This window comes from Myotis davidii, unplaced genomic scaffold (assembly GCF_000327345.1).
Source record: "Myotis davidii unplaced genomic scaffold, ASM32734v1 scaffold277, whole genome shotgun sequence".
Lineage (NCBI taxonomy): Eukaryota > Metazoa > Chordata > Mammalia > Chiroptera > Vespertilionidae > Myotis > Myotis davidii.
The window spans coordinates 1,858,920-1,878,082 of NW_006289214.1; the positions used below are offsets into that span (position 1 = coordinate 1,858,920).

A 19,163-nucleotide genomic window follows, 5' to 3' on the forward strand; every position below is an offset into this window, starting at 1 on the left:
CACTGGGATCTTTTAAAGCAAGGATGTCGTATTCATTTTTTTTAATTTCCATTTTCTAACACCATTCCTAGATCATAGCAGTTACTCAATAGATGTCTATTGAATAAGAGAATAAGAAAAGAGACTAATTTGCATATATCAGTGGATCATATCACAGTTCTTTGGCAGCAGAAAAAATTCATAGTTATATGTCAGAGAGTTTTTTAAAAGAATATGCATTTAAAACTATAGGATATAATTCTGGAATAAGTTTTAGTATCCATTAAGGATAATATAATATGGTTCAGTAGTCTAGTGATAAGACTGAATGGATATTGTCTAGCTAGATGACAGGCTAGAGCCCAAGTAAGATAAGAGTCCAAATAAGATAAAAGTTCAGCAGACAGCAAAAGTCTTTTACATTGCTAAATGAGAGAAATCAAGATTTTAAAGGTACAGTACAAGAAATATAATTCTCTTCATATAATAAGTGTTTGGTCATTATGTGAACTGGAATTTACATAAACTTCCTGGGATGCGTAATTACCTCTGCAGTCTAAGAGTTAATAGAAATATGGTTGATATGAACAACATAAAATGGTGGCCATCTTAATTTATATTTAGCTACATGTATAAATATATATATATATATATTTGATTCCATGAGAATGCAAAGTATTTCAAATAAAACAAAAAATCCAAATCCTTAAAACCTAATTCTTGCCATTTAAAATCTGTTTAACAAGCTCATGTTGCCTGACCATCTCCATGCTTGCCCCTGTGGTGGGCTTAAGTAGAATTGATTGAACATATACTATATGTCATGCTATAATCCTTACAACGCCATGAGGTCTGATACCCAAGGCACGCCCATACTATGTCTCCACTCTGCTCAGCATCCTAACGCTGTAAAATAGATATCATAACTTAGCATAAAACAAGCAGTAGTCTAAAGGAAATCACGTTACTCTGCCATGTTTTATCTGTTTTAAGTCTTTCCAAGCACAAAGAGTTTTCTTCTCATTCTTTTATTTTAAAGTCCTTCTTATTGAGTCACTGCGTATATATGAAATTAGAACTAAACGAAAAGGCCAATCCAAAAACAATTGATTCACACTGAGAGTGTAGCAATGGTTAGTAAGAAATTTAAAATTTAATTTCTACCATCTCAGTCACAATGAGACCAATTGAAATGTGACTACATCTATTTCTTTAGTTGATAAAGTTAATAACAAATCCCCACTATATTTTACTCCTCATCCAAATCATTAACTTTATCTTGATGATTTCAGCTATAAGGCAATGATTTTAGTCTCGGGACCTAAAGAAAAAGAATTTTTCCAGGTACTATAAAATTGTGTTTTATTTTTATATTTTGGATCTAATTTATGTTATGCGACCCACATACCCAAACGTTATAAACTTGCATTTTCAAACATTAAAACCTATAAATGAACATATTTTAAAATACGAAAAAAGTTCAAAAAAACATTCGGTATTATGATTCTGGCAAAAATTTGATGAGTCCCCAGAAATATGACCCAAATACCCCGAGACATTTTAACCAGTTTGATTACACCATGGATGCCATTCCTTCAACTGAGATGCTTTCTTGTCTATGGAATAATTGGAAGCAAAAGCCAGCGGGTTTCAAATGGCTCCAGCTGTGTTAACTACGACTGTGAAACAGATTCACTCTTTTATATGTTGTTTTGTAATAGGAGTGATGTATAAGGTGAAAATCCCCAGATGGGTGGTGTCCCTATGGGAACCAACAAGGAAGTAAATTAATAACAAATACCAAAAGAAGCAGAATAATTTAAATATGCTAATGAATATTGTGAAAACCCAAAATAAAAGATGAGGCAATTATACAAAAGTGAAACAATAGGGACTAAGATTATACACACACACACACTATCTGCTATATACTGTTGCTGTTACAAAGATCAACTTTTCAGAAATTTTATATAATCAATAAACAGTATTTTAAACCTAAAGCATATTAACAGAGATATCTTGCTTATTAAAAAAAAACATAATATGCCCTACCCGTTTTGCTCAGGGGATAGAACATCGGTCTATGGACCAAAGGGTTCCAGGTTCCATTCCAGTCAATGCATGTACCTTGGTTTCAGGCTCCTCTCTGGCTCAGGCCCTGATCAGGGATCCTGCAGGAGGCAACCAATTGATGTCCAAAAATAATAACAATAATAATAGTAATCATAATAATAACAATAATAAATAAATTAATTAATTAATTATTTTTTAAAAAAGATAAAATGCAGATTCCAGAAAACCACCAAACACCAAACTAAGAGAGCAGGCTTTAAGTGAAATAGGGCACCTCTGTCAGTTGGTAAGGTGGCATCCTTACCAAGGAGGTGGAAAACAGGTTGTTGTCTTTTAGGATCTGCCTACTATGGGCCAGGCATTTACATGTACCCCAGTACCTGCTCACTTCAAAGAGCAAGGACCAGTGCATTTAAATGATGCACCTAATGTCACATGGTGTTTAAGGAGCAGTCCATTAAGTCATATGTTTTACTGCAAATATCAAACTACTTTTTGAAGTCTCTTTTTTTTTAATCTAGAAAATGAATTAAATAGGCCAAATAATCTCAAAGGTCTATTTGAGTCTTGAGAAACTATTACTATGAGTTCCATTAGACACCAAACGTGTCTAAAATTAATATAGTAGCTAGACACTTGCTTTAGTCACCACTCAATTATTATTTTGCTTCTTTTTATAGAATTCATATGTGATTCTAGGGTGTCTGGATGGCTCAAAAATCTATTAAGGGAACTTTAATGTGATGGCTTTTTTTCTCCAAAATACTATTTTTATTAAGCAGATATCAAAGAAAATACATTGACCATTATGTTTAAAATTAATTACTCCATAATATAAGTATCAAAAGTTTAAGTAAAATTTTTGGATGAGGAGGCTTGGAAGAGAAGGAATCTGATCCCGTTTATTCAGTCGCGTTTCCCTTCCCATTGTGTCCTGACATGAAGAGAGATGTCAGGCTGAGCAGACAGTGGTGTGCAAAAATGAGGGAGAACATGGAAACCACAAAGATCTCAAAGTATGTGAGAGAAGAGTGTATTTATGTACGTTAGAATTAGCAGTTTTCTAACTCCTGCTACTCTCTCTCTCTCCCTGATTCTTTGCTCCTCTCTCTCTGACCTATATTCAGGAATGATCGGCCAAGACACTGATAAATTACACAAAATGTTAATTATACTTTACTGTTTAAAAGATCAAAATGACAAAATATCAAGTCTAAGAATGCCTATACTTGCTCATCTATAGGAACAGGATTAGATGGCCTTCACTGGACCTCCAGAAATATGAATGGAGGGGTGCCAGGGAGAACATAATTTCTTATACTGGAGAGCACGCGTGCGCACACACACACACACACTTAAATCCAATTAGACCTTTTTTCAGCTGCTGTACAGAATGATAGGGACAACTGAAATCAAACATTCAGAACTCTCTCCATATTATACTTTATATATTTGGCCTCTGTCACAGCAACACATCCAGAACAGCTGTTGTGTGTCACATGCTCACCACACTTTCATGTAATCGAGTGCTCCGGAGTTAGTTTACTGGGGGGTTACCTGTGGAGAACAGTTTGGGTGTACTGAGTTTCTTTGTAATATGGGTTTTTAATAAATGGGCTGCAGTCCTTTCCAACACAAATAATGTACCTGAGAAAGAAAACGTTTCAAACTTATATCTGGTCTAAGAAGAGTGTCTTACAAATAAAAACAGGGGCCACATATGGGTAAGAAATACCAGTGTAGAGATAGGGCTCTAGACTGAACATAAAAGCCACTGGCTTTAGTCATGTGACTTGGAAAACCATTTTCTGATTCCCAGTTTCTACATAAGTTGAATAAGAACGGTAATTTAGTCTTTCTATGGTTATTTTAGAGGTTAAATAAATGGAAATATTATACATACATAAGGTATGATTCCAGTATCAGATGATCTCTCAGATTAGTGAATGCCCACTAGGTTTACTCTTCTAGGCAATGTTATAGGTTTGGTCTTGGAAATACAAAGATAAGTAAGACGTAGGCTCTTACTTTGAGGGACTTTTTAATATTCTCCTGAATTATAAGCTTTATGTTATGATATGCCAGTATTTGATTGGACTGGGCTGCCATTTGAAACTGAAAGGTCATGAGGAACTGGGGCAGTGTTTTGAAAAATCCTGAATATATGCTGGGGTGGGGGTGGGGGATGACAGTGCATGGGCTGGAGAGGATGGTCCTGCAGGAATAGTTTAATCCCTGAGGAATGTTGCTTCTAGTGTTGCTTCAGAAGGCAATAATCCTTATCGGAAGCAGAATTTAATTGTCTAAAACTGAGACTTTAGGTGTCAAAATGATTTTGCTTAATTATTACCATTTTGGGAAAAAATCGTCAATGAATCCAATGTGTGTTTTGCTGTCTCTTCTTGGAGGAAGACTTTGCTGTCAAGACCCAAACTGAAAATGAGCTCATGTCAAACTCAAATATCCTTAAAGACGGTGCCTGCTTTTTACTACAGGTCAATGTGATTTGATACTCATTTCAATTTTGCAGCAAAAAAAAAAAAGTATTTTCATAAAAGTCTAATGTCTATGTTGGGAATTTGAATGGATTGGGAATCCATTGAAACATTATCAATCTATATAGTTAAACTTAACATTATTTCTTAACTTTGAAAATGATACCAGTAAGTGAAACCAAATTTTAAAGTTGCAAAGGAAAAATACAGGGACTTGCTATTTATAGGAAGAAAGAACACATTGTTAGCATTGTATCTGAAACTTTATGGATATTCTTGAGCAAAAATTTTGAGAAAATATATGTAGAAACAAGTTCCTGTCATTTAAAAATCTATCAAGACACCTGGTTAGGTGGCTCAGTTGATTAAAGTGTCATCTCCATATACCAAGGTTGCAGGTTTGATCCCTGGTCAGGGTCCATACCAATGCATGCATAAATAAGTGGAACAACATATCTCTCTCTCTCTCTCTCTCTCTCTCTCTCTCTCTCTCTCTCTCTCTCTCATCAATAAAGTTTTTGGTCTATCCATAAACTGAGAAAGCAGCTGTGTATTAAGAAACACACGTGAATACAGTCCACCTAGTGAATGACAAGAAATGGAGCTGAGAAAAGTTGCCAATCCAGGTGTGTTCACAGCTGACAAACTGAGAAAAGGCTATTGTGCTTCTAGGCTTCCAATGTGAAAATTGGTTCAATGACATGAATATATGACACAGGAGGACATCAACTCACAACTCAGAACTCACTTCAGTTTGTCTCCGTTTGTCACTTGCACTTTCTACAAAAAGTTTCCTGCAGAATCCTGTGTAGCCGTGTATTTGAAAGTCCTCAGCATGCAGCTGCTATCACACAGAGGCACAGATTGGTTGCATTCTCAGAATCCGAAAAAGCACCAGCATTTTTTTCTCTCAAGAAAAGATCTGCTGTAGAACTACTGTCAGCAGAAGGCATTTTCTTTATATAAAAGATACAGCTTCATTTTATACATCCTTCTGTGTTTCCACACTCTCCTCGTTGAGGTTTGTTTAATGAGAGAGAAAAATAAACACAAAAAACCTCACTTACCGACTTGTGGTAGCCATTGTCTTGCACAAAAACTGTTTTGTTTTCAAAATCAATCATCTCTGATGATTCTCAGCAAGCCCACTGTATCCACTGTGGACTGCACGGGGATTATATACCTTTTCCAGTAAGCAAAAATCCATGGATTGTAGAGTCATTTAAAAATATGCATGGCTATTTCCACCCATTTATATCTAACAGGGCCAAAAACATTAAGCATTTAAGAAATGCGAGGCATTTTACTACACTGTCATAAAGGTAAATATATTGAAACCCATGTAAGTCTGCAATGAAATGCTGGGCTACAAATACACACTATTTACAAACGGAGCAAAGAGGAATTCTAAAAATACAGTGAGAAATGAGTCAAAGCAATTCCTTTGAGGATCAGAGCACTCACGTAGTAGCCAGCCCTCTTCATTATGGTAATGCTATAGTTTTATAGACACCAAAGGTTTTCATCTGATTTATGTTTAGAGGAGTGTCTACATGTGATCGAGAGTCTCTTCTCGGGAGAGGTGAAGACCAGATTATGGGCATCAGGGTGCCACAGGTAAGTAGGTAAGTATGCATTGTCTACCTTGAATGCCTAGCGTCATCACGGAGCAAATCTGTTCGTTATACAGGCATTTAGATTTTTATTCTTTCAGACATACCCAGTGTTTCTGTATTTGGAGAAAATAGGCAAGACTAATTCCCCAGGCTATAAATCCCTCTAATGTGGAGGGAAATGTGTTAGCTAGTTGTATTACAAAGCTTTTACTTCATATTTAATAGGCACCTGCAATACCAGCTTTATACAAAGCTCCCTACTTTGCAAATCTTTAAAACCTCACTTAATTTTCAGCACCAATTTCCTGCAATCTAAGGGCTTATGAAGGGTTCACTGTGTTCTTACAGATCTATGCAGAATGTGCCAGAACTTTGCTGTCTGTGATGGCATTCATTTAGAGGTGAATCCCAAATTTCTATCACAGGCATGCTTATTTCCAACTAAAATATCCTTAGAATGAAAACTGAAGATTAGGCGGACAAAAAAAGGAGGCAAAGTAACTAGCACTGGGAGAGATATATGCAAATATCGGCTCAATGACAATTCTTCATACCATTTACAATGGAAGCTTAAAGACCCAAATACTCTGCAATCCATTAGTTTCTCAATATCCTGGAAGGGATTAGAGTATTTCTTAATCAACTGCTAACAGACTGAAAAAGGCCACAGACTGGATATTAACAAAGCAGTGTAATACAAAAATGCAGAGATGGTCCAGATAGAAAGACAAACTGTGGATGAATGTTAAAATATAAGATATGCAAACACGCTAAAACTGACCATATTTCTGTTCTTTCCTGCGGTGCACATAATTACAAATCTATATAAATTCATGAGTGGCAAGGCTGTAGTAGACTTTCAATAAAAGATAGGTTAATTTCAGATATTTTCTCAAGAATAATTAATGTAATATGACTAGAATCATTCAAATGTGCCTCAAAGATCTTGCCTGTGCTCATAGGGTGTCCCCCCAAAAAAATGTATACACAGTTTAACTGCTGATAGCTCAATTTTGAAAATGAAATGTATTTTAATAAGCACTGCCTTTATAATTATTTAAAGTATTGCCAAAACCGGTTTGGCTCAGTGGATAGAACATCGGCTTGTGGACTGAAGGGTCCCAGGTTCGATTCCGGTCAGGGGCATGTACCTGGGTTGCGGACACATCCCCAGTGGGAGATGTGCAGGAGGCAGCTGATCGATGTTTCTCTCTCATCGATGTTTCTAACTCTCTATCTCTCTCCCTTCGTCTCTGTAAAAAATCAATAAAATATATTTAAAAAAATAAAGTGTGTATACATTTTCTGGGACACCCTGTATATCCCACCATTCTCAGCTGCACAGGTGGTGCCAAGTCCATCAGATTAAATGTGATATGTGTTCATAGCACTGTAATCAATTAAAGTGTTAAAAATTGTGGGAAAATATTTCCAAATGCCATTTAGATGATGAATAAGCATGGAAATACAGATCCCTAGTGAATGTCCTAAAGTTATATTATAGCTCAGAAAATTCCAGAGGTTCTGCCACTGTTCTTGTCTGTAGGAGACATCTGTCTGTAAGAGGAAAACACGAGTGGGAGAGATTGCATATGGGTTGTTTTCCAAATTTCTTCCTCCGATCACTCCTTACTGCTAACGAAGGGTAGCTGTTTAACAACGTTAGGAATTTCACATTTTAATGAATCTTGGTTTAGGGAAAAAAAGAATAGAAATCAAAACCAAAATGTCAATCATGGCAATATATGTTCTATGTTTCTGATGACTGACAGTCCAATAGGTTTGTATCAAACAAAGGTAAAAAGCATGTGTTCCTTTCCAAATGAAATGTTTGACAGAGTTAACAGGTTTCTGAAACAACTGTGGAAATATTAAACAGCAAAGTATATCTCCTTATGTACATGAGGGATTATACTTCTACATTTGGATTTGTTCTGTGATCTGATGCAGATTTGGGGACACTAATTATTACAAGGGCCATAGCACATTAGCACAACTACTTATTGAGTGGCTGACTCCCATATGCCTGCAGACACTGAAAACTTTAGAGTAAGCCCCTTGCTGACTTACATTTGCAAATTCTCACTACTAGTATATCTGGCCTGTGATTAGAGTCACCTTTGAAAAAACCTGATATACATTTTGAGACCCTGATATGCAACAAATTCTGGAAAGTATAATAAACATAAAATCTGCTATCAAGAAACCCAAACCTTAAAAATCCACATTAAATAATCCTTACTTAGTTTCTAACTATGTTAAATTTGTAAGATATTAACTTATTTGTTAATATTGCCAAGAGATTAATTTATAGCCTTAATAAAGGATCCCATTCCAGAAAACACAAGACTAAATTCAGAGAAAGCTTACTCCAAGATTTTAAGAAAAATGGTAAACAATTCATGACTTTGTTTTGTTTTGTTTGTTTTTTTGCTCCTTTTAACTATACGCAAGCTAAGAGTTCAACTCTGACAAAGTCAAACTGAGAAATTTTACTAAAAAAGAACAATGCAGTTGCCACAGCCCCTTTCCTGTAAACACCCAGTTTGCTACTGCTACCAATACAACCACTGTAACTTCCAGCACATAGTAGATTTCTGCATTCCAACAACAACAACAACAATAACAACAACAACAACAAGAAAATTAGAGGTAAAAATGTCTAAATAAAAATAGTTGTGGACACAGAGCTTATGAGAAAAAAAATGACTTACAGGTATCACTTTCATACCTTAGTACTATCATGAAAAATAATGTACTGTGAAAGAATTAAGATGCCATTTGCAATATTTTGAGTGTAATCTATAGAAATTCAATATGAAAATGAAACTCCAAGAGTCAAAATAACCTCCAATTGCTTATGAAGAAACCTGATTTGAGATGTGACATTTTTCATTAAATGTAGTTCTCTCTTTTTTACGATTTCACATACTTTAACTTAATTTGTGCTATTATGAGAGGCTGAATATTTAACGAATAGCACTATGCATATGCCATGAGAATATAACATTATTTCAGGTACAATATTTTACAAGGAAATGATAATGATGCCAAAGCCTGTTCTGCAACACCATAAGGATGACTCATCTGAAACTCAGGGAACATCAATTGACAGTGTTTCTATATATAGAATTAATTGCAACAGAATTTAGAAAACAAGATAATAGAATAGTTTGACTACGGAAATTTATTTTCTCTATATGAATAAATGTTCAGGAATCTGTAGGCACGGTTATGCTTAATAGAGTGGCAATTTTTTATTTGACCCCCCTTAAGGTTATTAGCAAGACATACTAAAAGTTATCTTAAATTTTACAGCTTAGGTGTAGCAAGCTGTGAAAAATATCAAATATTTGTCTCTCAAACCCTAGAGGAAAGGTAGCCAGTTTGAATTAGTGGCCCATCCATGTTTCAGATTCCTGAATCATTATCTAAGGGACCTGGGTATCCTCTATCTCATGAACAGATTCCGTGATCATAAGAGCACTTAGCCAAAAGGAAGGAGTAGAAAGAAAAACCAACAACTGGTAAGAGTTTAAATATAATTTGCAATTGGGGGAGTAATTTTTCTCCAAATGCCACCTGTGTTCAACCATCACAATATATTGCAAAATTCAGTAGTTTAAAATACCTTCAAGTTTTTGCTAGCCTCACATTAGTTAACATTTTCCTCCTTCAGTTTCAATTGCATTTTTCTTTCTCACACTTCTAAATAGCAATTCTACGACTGTCTTGCGCACTTTACATGACATAACAGCATTTCAGTAGTGGCTGTAGTGGGATTACTCAAAAATGAAAAGTAATCATAAATGTAATATAGTATCTCTAAATGATTGGGAATAGAAGCAATTCCCTTTATACTGCAAAAGTACATGTATGCACTTGAGAACAGCATGCATACACATTTTCAATGTATAATTTCTTCAATATGCGCACAAAAGTATATGCTAGCAAATACTTACTCTAGATTATGAAAAGTAAAGTAAGGATGTTTACGCTCTAAAATGAGCATTTCATTTAGAAAATGAAACATGACTGTTTACCCAGGACCAAACTCTAGTGCAGCTATCACAGATTATTTCATGACTGGAAGAAGTTGTCAAATGTAAACAGGTCACTTTTTTCCCCTTTAACATTTTCATTTACACCCCCATAAAAAGCACACTGGGGCCAAGAAAATTAATTCCCTAAAGCTGTCAACTGGGTTGGGAAACAGCTTACTGTAAAGCCTGCGGCTACAATAAACGGCTGTCAATAGTGAGCTGAGAGTTGGGCTGTGGAAAAACAGGTCCTCTGGAAAGGGTCATCTGAGAGGGAAGCGAGCTGACGTTTCTCCTTCCAATATGTTGAGGCAGTGGTTCTCAAAGTGTGGTCCCCGGACCAGCAGCCTCAGCATCACCTAGGGCCTTGTCAGCGATGTAAATGTTCAGGCTGGACCCCAGGGGTACCAAGCAGGACTCTGGGAGTAGGGCCCAATAACCCGATTTAAGAAACCCTACAGTTGATTCTGAGAAAGCCTAAAATTTGATACTCTCATATTTTAAAAGGCATAATATTAAAAACATCTTTTTTCTTTTAGAGAAAATACACCGATGCTTGCTATTATTTAAAGCCCTACTGGAATTAATTATATTGTCCTTCTCTTAACTCTATAACAATGAACTTTGCTTATTTATGAATACATATCAAGATACAATCTTGCTTGGAAAAAAAAAGAAATTTTACTCAATCTGTGAACGCTAAGGGTACTTCCAAAAACTCATAAAAAATAATCTGTGGATATTTCAGGGACAGATCAGTTAAACACAAGGAAAAGAAAAGCTTAGTAAAATAGAGTGGATGAGGAATGTGGCCTACAGTTGTTTCACAGGACCTTTGCAGGGTCATACAAGGGAAAACAAGGGGTTTTGGTGTGTGTGTGTCCGCGGCGGGGAGGGAGGGGGAAGAAGGGGGCGGCGGGTAACAATCAATGCTAAAAGCAAACTCAAGGTATAAAAGTCAGACATTATGTTTCCACTGTATATACAATACAAATTAATAGTATTTGAGTTTGGTAACCCTTACTCAAGAATCTGGCATTTTACCCAGGCATCAATGAGTGCCATTAGTGAAAGGTGTTCCTGTTAAGAGCAATCTGAGCCTATGTAACTAAAAATCTTCATATATTATATGTAACTTTACAAATTTCTTTGAAAGCTTTTGTGGTAATAAATCTTACTTTTCAAAATTGTGTAGCTTTAGAAGCACAGTTAGTATGAAAGCCACTAGTTGAAGTAAACAAACTAAGAAAAAAGAATGTTTACCTTTTAGTTTTAAATAGAGTGTCTTCAGGTAATAATTATAGAGTTCAGTGGGAAAAATTAAAAGAGTAGTATATGATTTATGTTCTCATTCATAGAAAATATGCCTTTTCATACAAAAATTGTACATGTTGCTATCACCTTTCTCCCACTATTCCTTTTCTCCAACATCACAATTTTTCTTTCTCATCATGAAAACTTCTAAAGGTATAAGCAAAGCCATTACAATAGCTTTTATCATAATAGCGAATTATAGCTATATATGAACATCAAAATGCCTACAATGAGAATTGAACAGTGATACTTGGTTTCAAGAAATGTCTAAATTGAACTTCAGTTCCAGTTAGCGAATTACTCAGCATCCTATTTCAAAGATGACATCATACAAACACATATTGTTATGTCTAACTTAGGCTTGACAAAAGATCATTGCCATACTTTGCTAAAATGCACTTAACATTTATGTCACTGTACTATAGTTTCAACTTTTGGGGCAAAGTCAGAAAAAGTGAATTTGTATATTAATGCTACAATGAAATGAAAGAAAGGTGATATGGGAAGAATGTCATTATGTTTCTTCGGAAAACAAATTTCTGTTTTATATTTAAAGTTTAAATCATGTTAGTTTTTTCAATGTATTATGCAAATCATATAATATCATCAGTATATTGTGAGTGACTATCACATTAAAAGTCAATAATAAAAAGCCGTTTTCTTTCATTTCATTAAAATAGTTATTTTATACGTAAACTCATGTAGTTTCATAAATTACTTTTTCTTACCATGATTAACTACTTATCAACTTTTATAAACCTCTAGTAATCTCAGAAATATTCTAAATTTTAAAACTTCAGCTTCTTTTAAAAAGATGATAAATTTAACACGAAACTAAGTCATTCCAACTTCCAGTTATATCTTTCAACTTCACATTCTCACTAGAACATCTATACTGACTCTTTAATTCTTTTCATCCTATGTATTTAAGCTCGAAGTATACTTTTAAATTGCTCTAGGTTTTTTTTTCTTTAAGAAATGGAGATTTCACTTGTATAATTATAGTCAACCCATTTAATGATCTGGGAGTATCTATGTGAATCATTGTCAAAGTTATTTTTATAAATAACCACAAAATCTTAAAGTTCCTCAAGAGCAATAAACACTAGAAGATGAGAAGGAAATGGAGTTTCAATAAGACCTTCTACCCCACCTCACTCCCACACACACACACACATACACACACACACAAATGGTGTGTGTGTGTGTGTGTGTGTGTGTGTGTTGGGGGGGAAGACTCTTGAATTTCCAATCACTAACCAATGACTGTCAATAAATACTACATGCACATTTATTTTGCTTTACTGTACTTTCTGAAATCTATATGTTCCTTATTTTTAACAAATTCAGATGGGACAGCACCATAGATGGACTCAGTACCAACAAAGATAGAACATGGATTGCGAAATGCTAGAAAGGTGGTGTGGTGAGGGCTAATCACAAAAGAGCAAGCAAACGAACTGAAATGCCAGTTGCTCCAGAGCAACTATCATTAAATAAAAGGTATCTTTGGCTGTAGTACCAGCTTGATATCTCCCTCCCCCCTTTCCTTGCTACTGCGGGATTGGCACCTGGCCAGCGCAAGCACATGATACCCTAGTGCCATCTACAGGCTATTACTGACACTCAAATTTCGTGGCAACAGACAAGCACCAGTGAAATAAATTAGACAGCGCTGCACTTAAATCTTTATTAACAAGGAATTATTAGACCTAAGAAAAACTAATTCTGGATTTGGTTGAAATATGAGTTTCTCAGCCTCTTAATCCCTCTTCATATGCCATATTTCACAGTTTAAAATGAGTTATGACAGATCACTTATGCATTACTAAGATGAGAGAATATTTACAATGGATTCATTCTTTTCTGTATAAATGAGTTAAATCAGGGAGACAGCATTCCTTCTTTTTTTTTTTTCTTTGCAAGAGTACTTTGGCCATTGTGGACAATCTGCAAGCCTTTCTATGCAATACCCAACTTACTATATTACAATAAAATCATCTGAAATCAAAAAGAGGACCTATATGGCTTAGTTGCAATCTCTCCACAACCATGTGCTTCACAGCTGATGTACATTTACTATTCTACCATCTTGTTTAGAGACTGAAAAAAAAAGTTAACCCCTTTAGCAACCACAGCTCCAATATAATTACAGTCAGCCCTTCAAACATCATTTAACACTTGAGATTTGAAGGTGACTTTTCAGATGAAAAGGTAATATGAAAATCTTGAATTTGGGAACCCCAGGAGTAGAATTTGGCATATCAAGACAGGTTTTCTTCTTCAGCCAACATTATCTTGGGACATTTTGGAATCATTTCCTCTTTTCATCTTTTGCCTTTTGAAGCAAACTGGGAAGTTAAATAATTCTCAGAACTCAGAAATTTCAAAGCTGTTCTAAAAAAAAATCTTGACTGAGCCTCAGAGGAAGAGAAAAAGGGGTCAAGTTTTTTTTTGTTTTTTTTTTTTCCCCTCTTTATAACTAAGCTAAAGTTCGACCAAAACAACAGACACACTGGCACGTTAGTACTGGTTGACTGGGCACTTGTATGCAGTACTTATAGACCAGTAGAAGTGCTCGTTTACCTGTCTGGTGTGTAAGGGGCCCTTTGTCTTGAAGCCTCCTTGGGAACTGCACTCTGAGGCACTGAAGTGATCTGAACTAGTGGAGGAGCGTTTGGACAGGGTGTCACAACCCCCGACAAAGGTGTTGTCCAAAGGGAGTTCCTGAATCACGTGATGCTTTTTCACGGACACTGGGGTGTCTGGTTTCAGGTGGAAAGCAGGCTGTGGAGAAGCGGATTTGTAGTGCTTGGCCAGGTCAGGGCTGTTAGGCTTGAAGGTGGTGGGGGGCGCGGGGCCCCAGTCAAACCTTCCAATGCTCTGCTCCTCCAGCTCAGCCGGCAGGCTGATGGTCCCATTGATGGGTTCGTGCACCGCATCATCGGGTTTGGACTCTTCGATGGTCACAAAGTTCAACAGCGAGCTCTTGGGAGACTTCCTTTTCTTCCTCTTCTTTTTCTTGTTTTGCTTGTTCTCCTGGTTGGGGGACATCCATTCGGCCCCTTGCTTGCTCCTCTGAGCTGCTTTGAACCGGGATGCGTGGCGACAGCGCACCAGCACGGTGACGAAGATCACGACGATGACCACCATGGCACCGGCCACGATGGCGATCATGATGGTGAGATAGTCCTCGTTTTGGTAGGGCTGGCTGCTGTCCCCTATGTTCCTGTCCAGGGGGGTCTCCATAGTCCTGCGAATCAAGTCGTAGATATAGGAGGCATTCCCCGCCGTGTCGTTCACATACAGAAAAACAAGCACCAGTGTGTGCAAGGACTTGGGGTAGCCCAGGTCGCTGATGTTGACCACCAGACGGTGCAAGCCCACGTCGGTGGGCGCCGGCTTCTCTTCCAGGGTGATGTTGCCGGTGACCGGGTCAATCCGAAACAGGCCTTTGTTGTTGCCACTCACGATGGTGTACTTCAGTTCAGCGTTCATGCCGGTGTCGATATCCACGGCAAACACTTCTGCTACCACCGAGCCAGGGATGGCCGAGAGGGGCACCAGCTTGAAGGAAGTGTTAGACGGTGGGGAGATGACAACGGGGCTGTTGTCATTGACGTCCATGACGTTGATGGTGACCTTGGCCGTGGAGGACCGGGGTGGCTGCCCTCCATCGGTGGCTTTGACATCAAAAGTGTAGGAACTCTGCTGCTCTCTGTCGAATGAGACATTCGACTTGATGACTCCGGAATAGGGATCCAACACAAAATTATCATTGTCGTTCAGAATGGAAAGAGTCACAGCTTTATTCTCGCCAGCATCTGCGTCTGTGACTGTGATCACCCCCACAGTGCTATACTTTGGCAGGTTCTCAGACACAAAAAACTGAAAGTGGTTATGAGTAAACTTGGGGCTGTTGTCATTCTCATCCAGAACAGTAACAATCACGGCCGCTTGGCTTTGGAGGGGAGGGGTCCCGTTGTCCCTGGCCGTTACTGTAAAAATGAACCACTCTTGTTCCTCTCTGTCAAAGACTCTGGAGGCTGTCAAAACCCCTGTCTTTCGGTCCAGATCAAAGAAGGAGGCATTCGGGCCAAGCTGGTAAACAATGTCTGCGTTTTTCCCACTGTCCTCATCGGTGGCACTAATAGTTGTTAAGTATAACCCACGCCGGTTGTTTTCCGAAACTGACAGCTCAATTACAGGCTGGTTGAAAATGGGTGGGTTGTCGTTTTCGTCCTCAAGCTTAACCCTTACCAGGGCAGTCTGATTTAAACTGGGCTTCCCAGAATCAGAGGCAACAATTTTAAAGCTGAATTCTTTGGTGCCCTCGTAGTCCAACAAAGAGGAGGTCTCTAACAAATACTGGTTGTCATACACTGCCTTCAAGTGAAATGGGACCTCTCTTTCAATAAAACAGATCACTTTGCCGTTCACATCTGTGTCCTTATCAGAAACTGTAATTAGGGCAATCTTGGTATTGACGGGATCTTTCTCGGATAAATACACCGTGCCATTGATGGGACTTATGATGTACCTGAGGTCTATGTTAGGCGGGTTATCATTCACATCAGTCACATTGATGGTGACGGTGGCTCGGGCCGGAGTGGAGCTGCCATCACTAGCCAGCACTGTCACTTTGTGAATGGCCGTCTCCTCTCGATCTAGGGACCTCTGGACAGTGATCAGCCCAGTAGTATTATTTAAAGCAAAGAGTCTTTTGGTAGCAGGGGCGACCTGGGCACCAAAAATGTACCGGATTTCAGCATTACTGCCTATGTCTGCGTCAGTGGCATGGAGCTGAATGACAGAGGTGCCCACCGGAGCATTCTCCGGGATATGGACCTCCACTTGCCCCTCCTTAAACACTGGCCTGTTGTCATTGACATCACTTACTGTGACCTGCAGGATGGCCGTGCTGGATTTCTGTGGAGTGCCTCCATCCTCTACTTTGATTTTCATCACATAGGTATCTTTCTGTTCTCGGTCCAAGTTTTGCTGAACAATCAATTGCGGCCACTTCTCTCCCTCCGGAGTTTCCACAATATCCAGTCCAAACACACTCTGCCCATTTAACAACTCATAATGCTGAACACCATTGAAGCCTGTGTCAGGATCTGTTGCTGATGGGATTGGAAAGCGGCTGTTGATCAAAGTGTTTTCTGGAATTGAAATATTGATGACAGGAGATGGAAACATGGGGGCATTGTCATTGGTATCCTTAACAATTATCTTTATTTTGATCAGCCTGAAAAAGTCATTGGGGAGGATCACCACCTCAAGTTCAAAGAAACACTCATTCTCCTCAGCATAAGAGGCTCCAGCACAGAGTTTCTCTCTGTCTATTCTATTGGAGGTTGTGAAAATCTCCCCAGTGCTACTGGACACTTTCACCAAAGGGGCATCCCCAGCTTTAGAAACCAGTCTGTAGACGAGGCTGGCACTGGTCCCTGTGGCAGCATTGATGTGAGAAATGTTCAGATCCTTTGGTATGTTTCCTATGGGCACATTTTCAGGCAATTCCTCTCTAATAGTGTAAATAAGTTCTTGAGCTATTGCGGAATCCAGCCTTAAACAGGCAATCAGAGCAGCCAACAGGTAAAAATCCCTCAGGTCCATGATAATGTATTTATTTTCTTTTCCCGAATTTTAGGGTTTAAAGGTTCCCACTGAGGAAGGATGCACGAATTGCAAGAGGAAGCGTGCATGGACGGGAGGATGCATTACATCTCATCGCTTATTTGGAGACAGCCACTGTCAACACAATTGTACAGACAATATTATTCTTCAGTAAACAGACACACACAGTCACGAAACATTACAGCACATTTTCCACTGCATATTAGTAAACATGGCAGTTTGCGCTGCCACTGTTTGCAAGTTAACTCTGTGGATAAAAACACTCAGCATCCCCTGCTTGTTGCATTTGGCCAGAGGAAATAAAATCATCTACTTTTGAATTCAGGACAGCTGCTATTTTTACCTGTGTTCACCCACACTGTTTTTCAGGACACCATTTAATTCACAACATGCATTCTTGTTCTCCTCCTCCCCTCCCCCTGGCTTACCTGCCTCCTGGTTTCTAACCCACCTCCCTTAGTTTTTTTTTTTTTTTTTTTTTTTTTAGGTGGAAGTGAAAAACAGTATTTAGCTGTGCTTCCTGCTAACTGCTTTGTCACATGTCATCTGTGATGAGTTTTCTTCTCTGCCACACTGAGTCATATCTCTCTCTCTCTTTTTCTTTTTTCTTCTAAAAGGACTATGTCTTTCTTTCCCTCCAGTTCTTCAACTGCCTTCTAACACAATCTTCCTGGGAAACAAGCATCGGACATGCTGCAGCATCAGCAGTAATAGTCACCGGCCACTACAGATCCGTATTGCCTAAAAGCACAACACCGAGACTTCAAATGTCTTATCCAGACCTTGCTCTCATTTCTCCAGGTTGCCAAATTAACACCATCAGCATTAATCAGCACGTTAAAACTTTACAAAATAATAATATAAGATTCCTATATCCTAGAGGTGAAAGAGAGTGTCAAGGTGTATGTGAAACGCAGCAATATTTCCATGTAACAGCACGATATTTTCTACAGAGCCTAAAAGGGGGGGGGGGAATGCAGTTTCTTAACCCTGGTCTCTGTTATAATATTAGTAACATCTGCCACACATAAATACTGCAACCCAATCATGCAGGTTAAAAGGCTCCTGTTTAGATGCCCCCCTAACTGCAATGTAAACGGGTGCAAGGCTCCAGACAGCCACCCACTTGAGTAAAACTGGTCAGTTCCCAGGCTCTGATCTCATCTGCATTAGCTGCACGCTAGCTGATGCCCGTGATTAGTTCCGGCAGGGTGATGCAGGTAGGGATGCAGATACAGCCTGGTAGGTGAGTTCTGCCCCAACCGTCTACCCAATTACAAACATCCCCCGTCTACACCCGAGGACATAGCTAAACACGGCATTTACAATGGTGCATGCGAAACTTTACACTTACGTGAGTTGCCTCAACCTTTCCCCTTTCCCGGTATGCTGCAGTTAGGAACGATTTGTTCCCACACATAGAAAGCCATGCATCTGGTAGCACCAGTTTGGGGAGAAAATCAGGAGCAGCACAGCGTTTCCTCCCGGTGAAATGTGTTGCTTCGGGCTGGCAAATTAGCAACTCCGGAGAACAAATTCGCAGATTGGTCGTTATTCTCCCCACATTCCGTCTCTATTACCCAGGGGTTCTGGGCTCTTCTGGTATTTAGCACGCACAGCATCCAGGCGCACTTCTCCAGCTCAGGGGTATTTTCCACAGCATCCAGCATACCATTCCCCTCCGATGTCAGCGCCGCTGGAGTCTCTAACTTCTTGTAGGAAACGTCAGAGTTGGGGTGATGGTGCTTCTCGGGCTGCTCTCCGGGGTGACAGCGGCCCGAAAAATTCCTAATGGGTTGCTCATCTCTTGCTGGTCGGAGAGACTCCGGGGCGCTTCTTCCCGTCGGGCTCGCTTTCCCTCTCCCGCTTCTCCTCTGCCCCTCTCTGCTTCTCCCTCTCCTCGCTCTGAACTGAATTTCTTGATATAACTCTCAATAAGCCCAGAGGGAGGGCGTGACGGCCGCGGACCCGCCCCCGGCACCTGATTGGCCCGCATCCTGCGG

The 19,163-nt window shown here is 38.9% G+C and overlaps 1 protein-coding gene across 4 annotated transcripts in view; it reads right to left on the reverse strand.

Moving 5' to 3' along the window:
- Positions 1–19,072, reverse strand: part of PCDH9 (protocadherin 9) — a 971,700-nt gene extending 952,628 nt beyond the window's left edge. For all 4 annotated transcript variants that reach the window (XM_006761431.2, XM_006761429.2, XM_006761430.2 and 1 more), the window contains exons 1-2: positions 18,515–19,072; positions 14,104–17,274 (exon numbers count right to left, since the gene is read on the reverse strand). In XM_006761431.2, coding sequence (XP_006761494.1) covers positions 14,104–17,139 — 3,036 coding nt within the window. In that variant the 5' untranslated portion in view covers positions 17,140–17,274; positions 18,515–19,072. The remainder of the gene's footprint in view (positions 1–14,103; positions 17,275–18,514) is intronic.
- Positions 19,073–19,163: the final 91 nt, after the last annotated feature.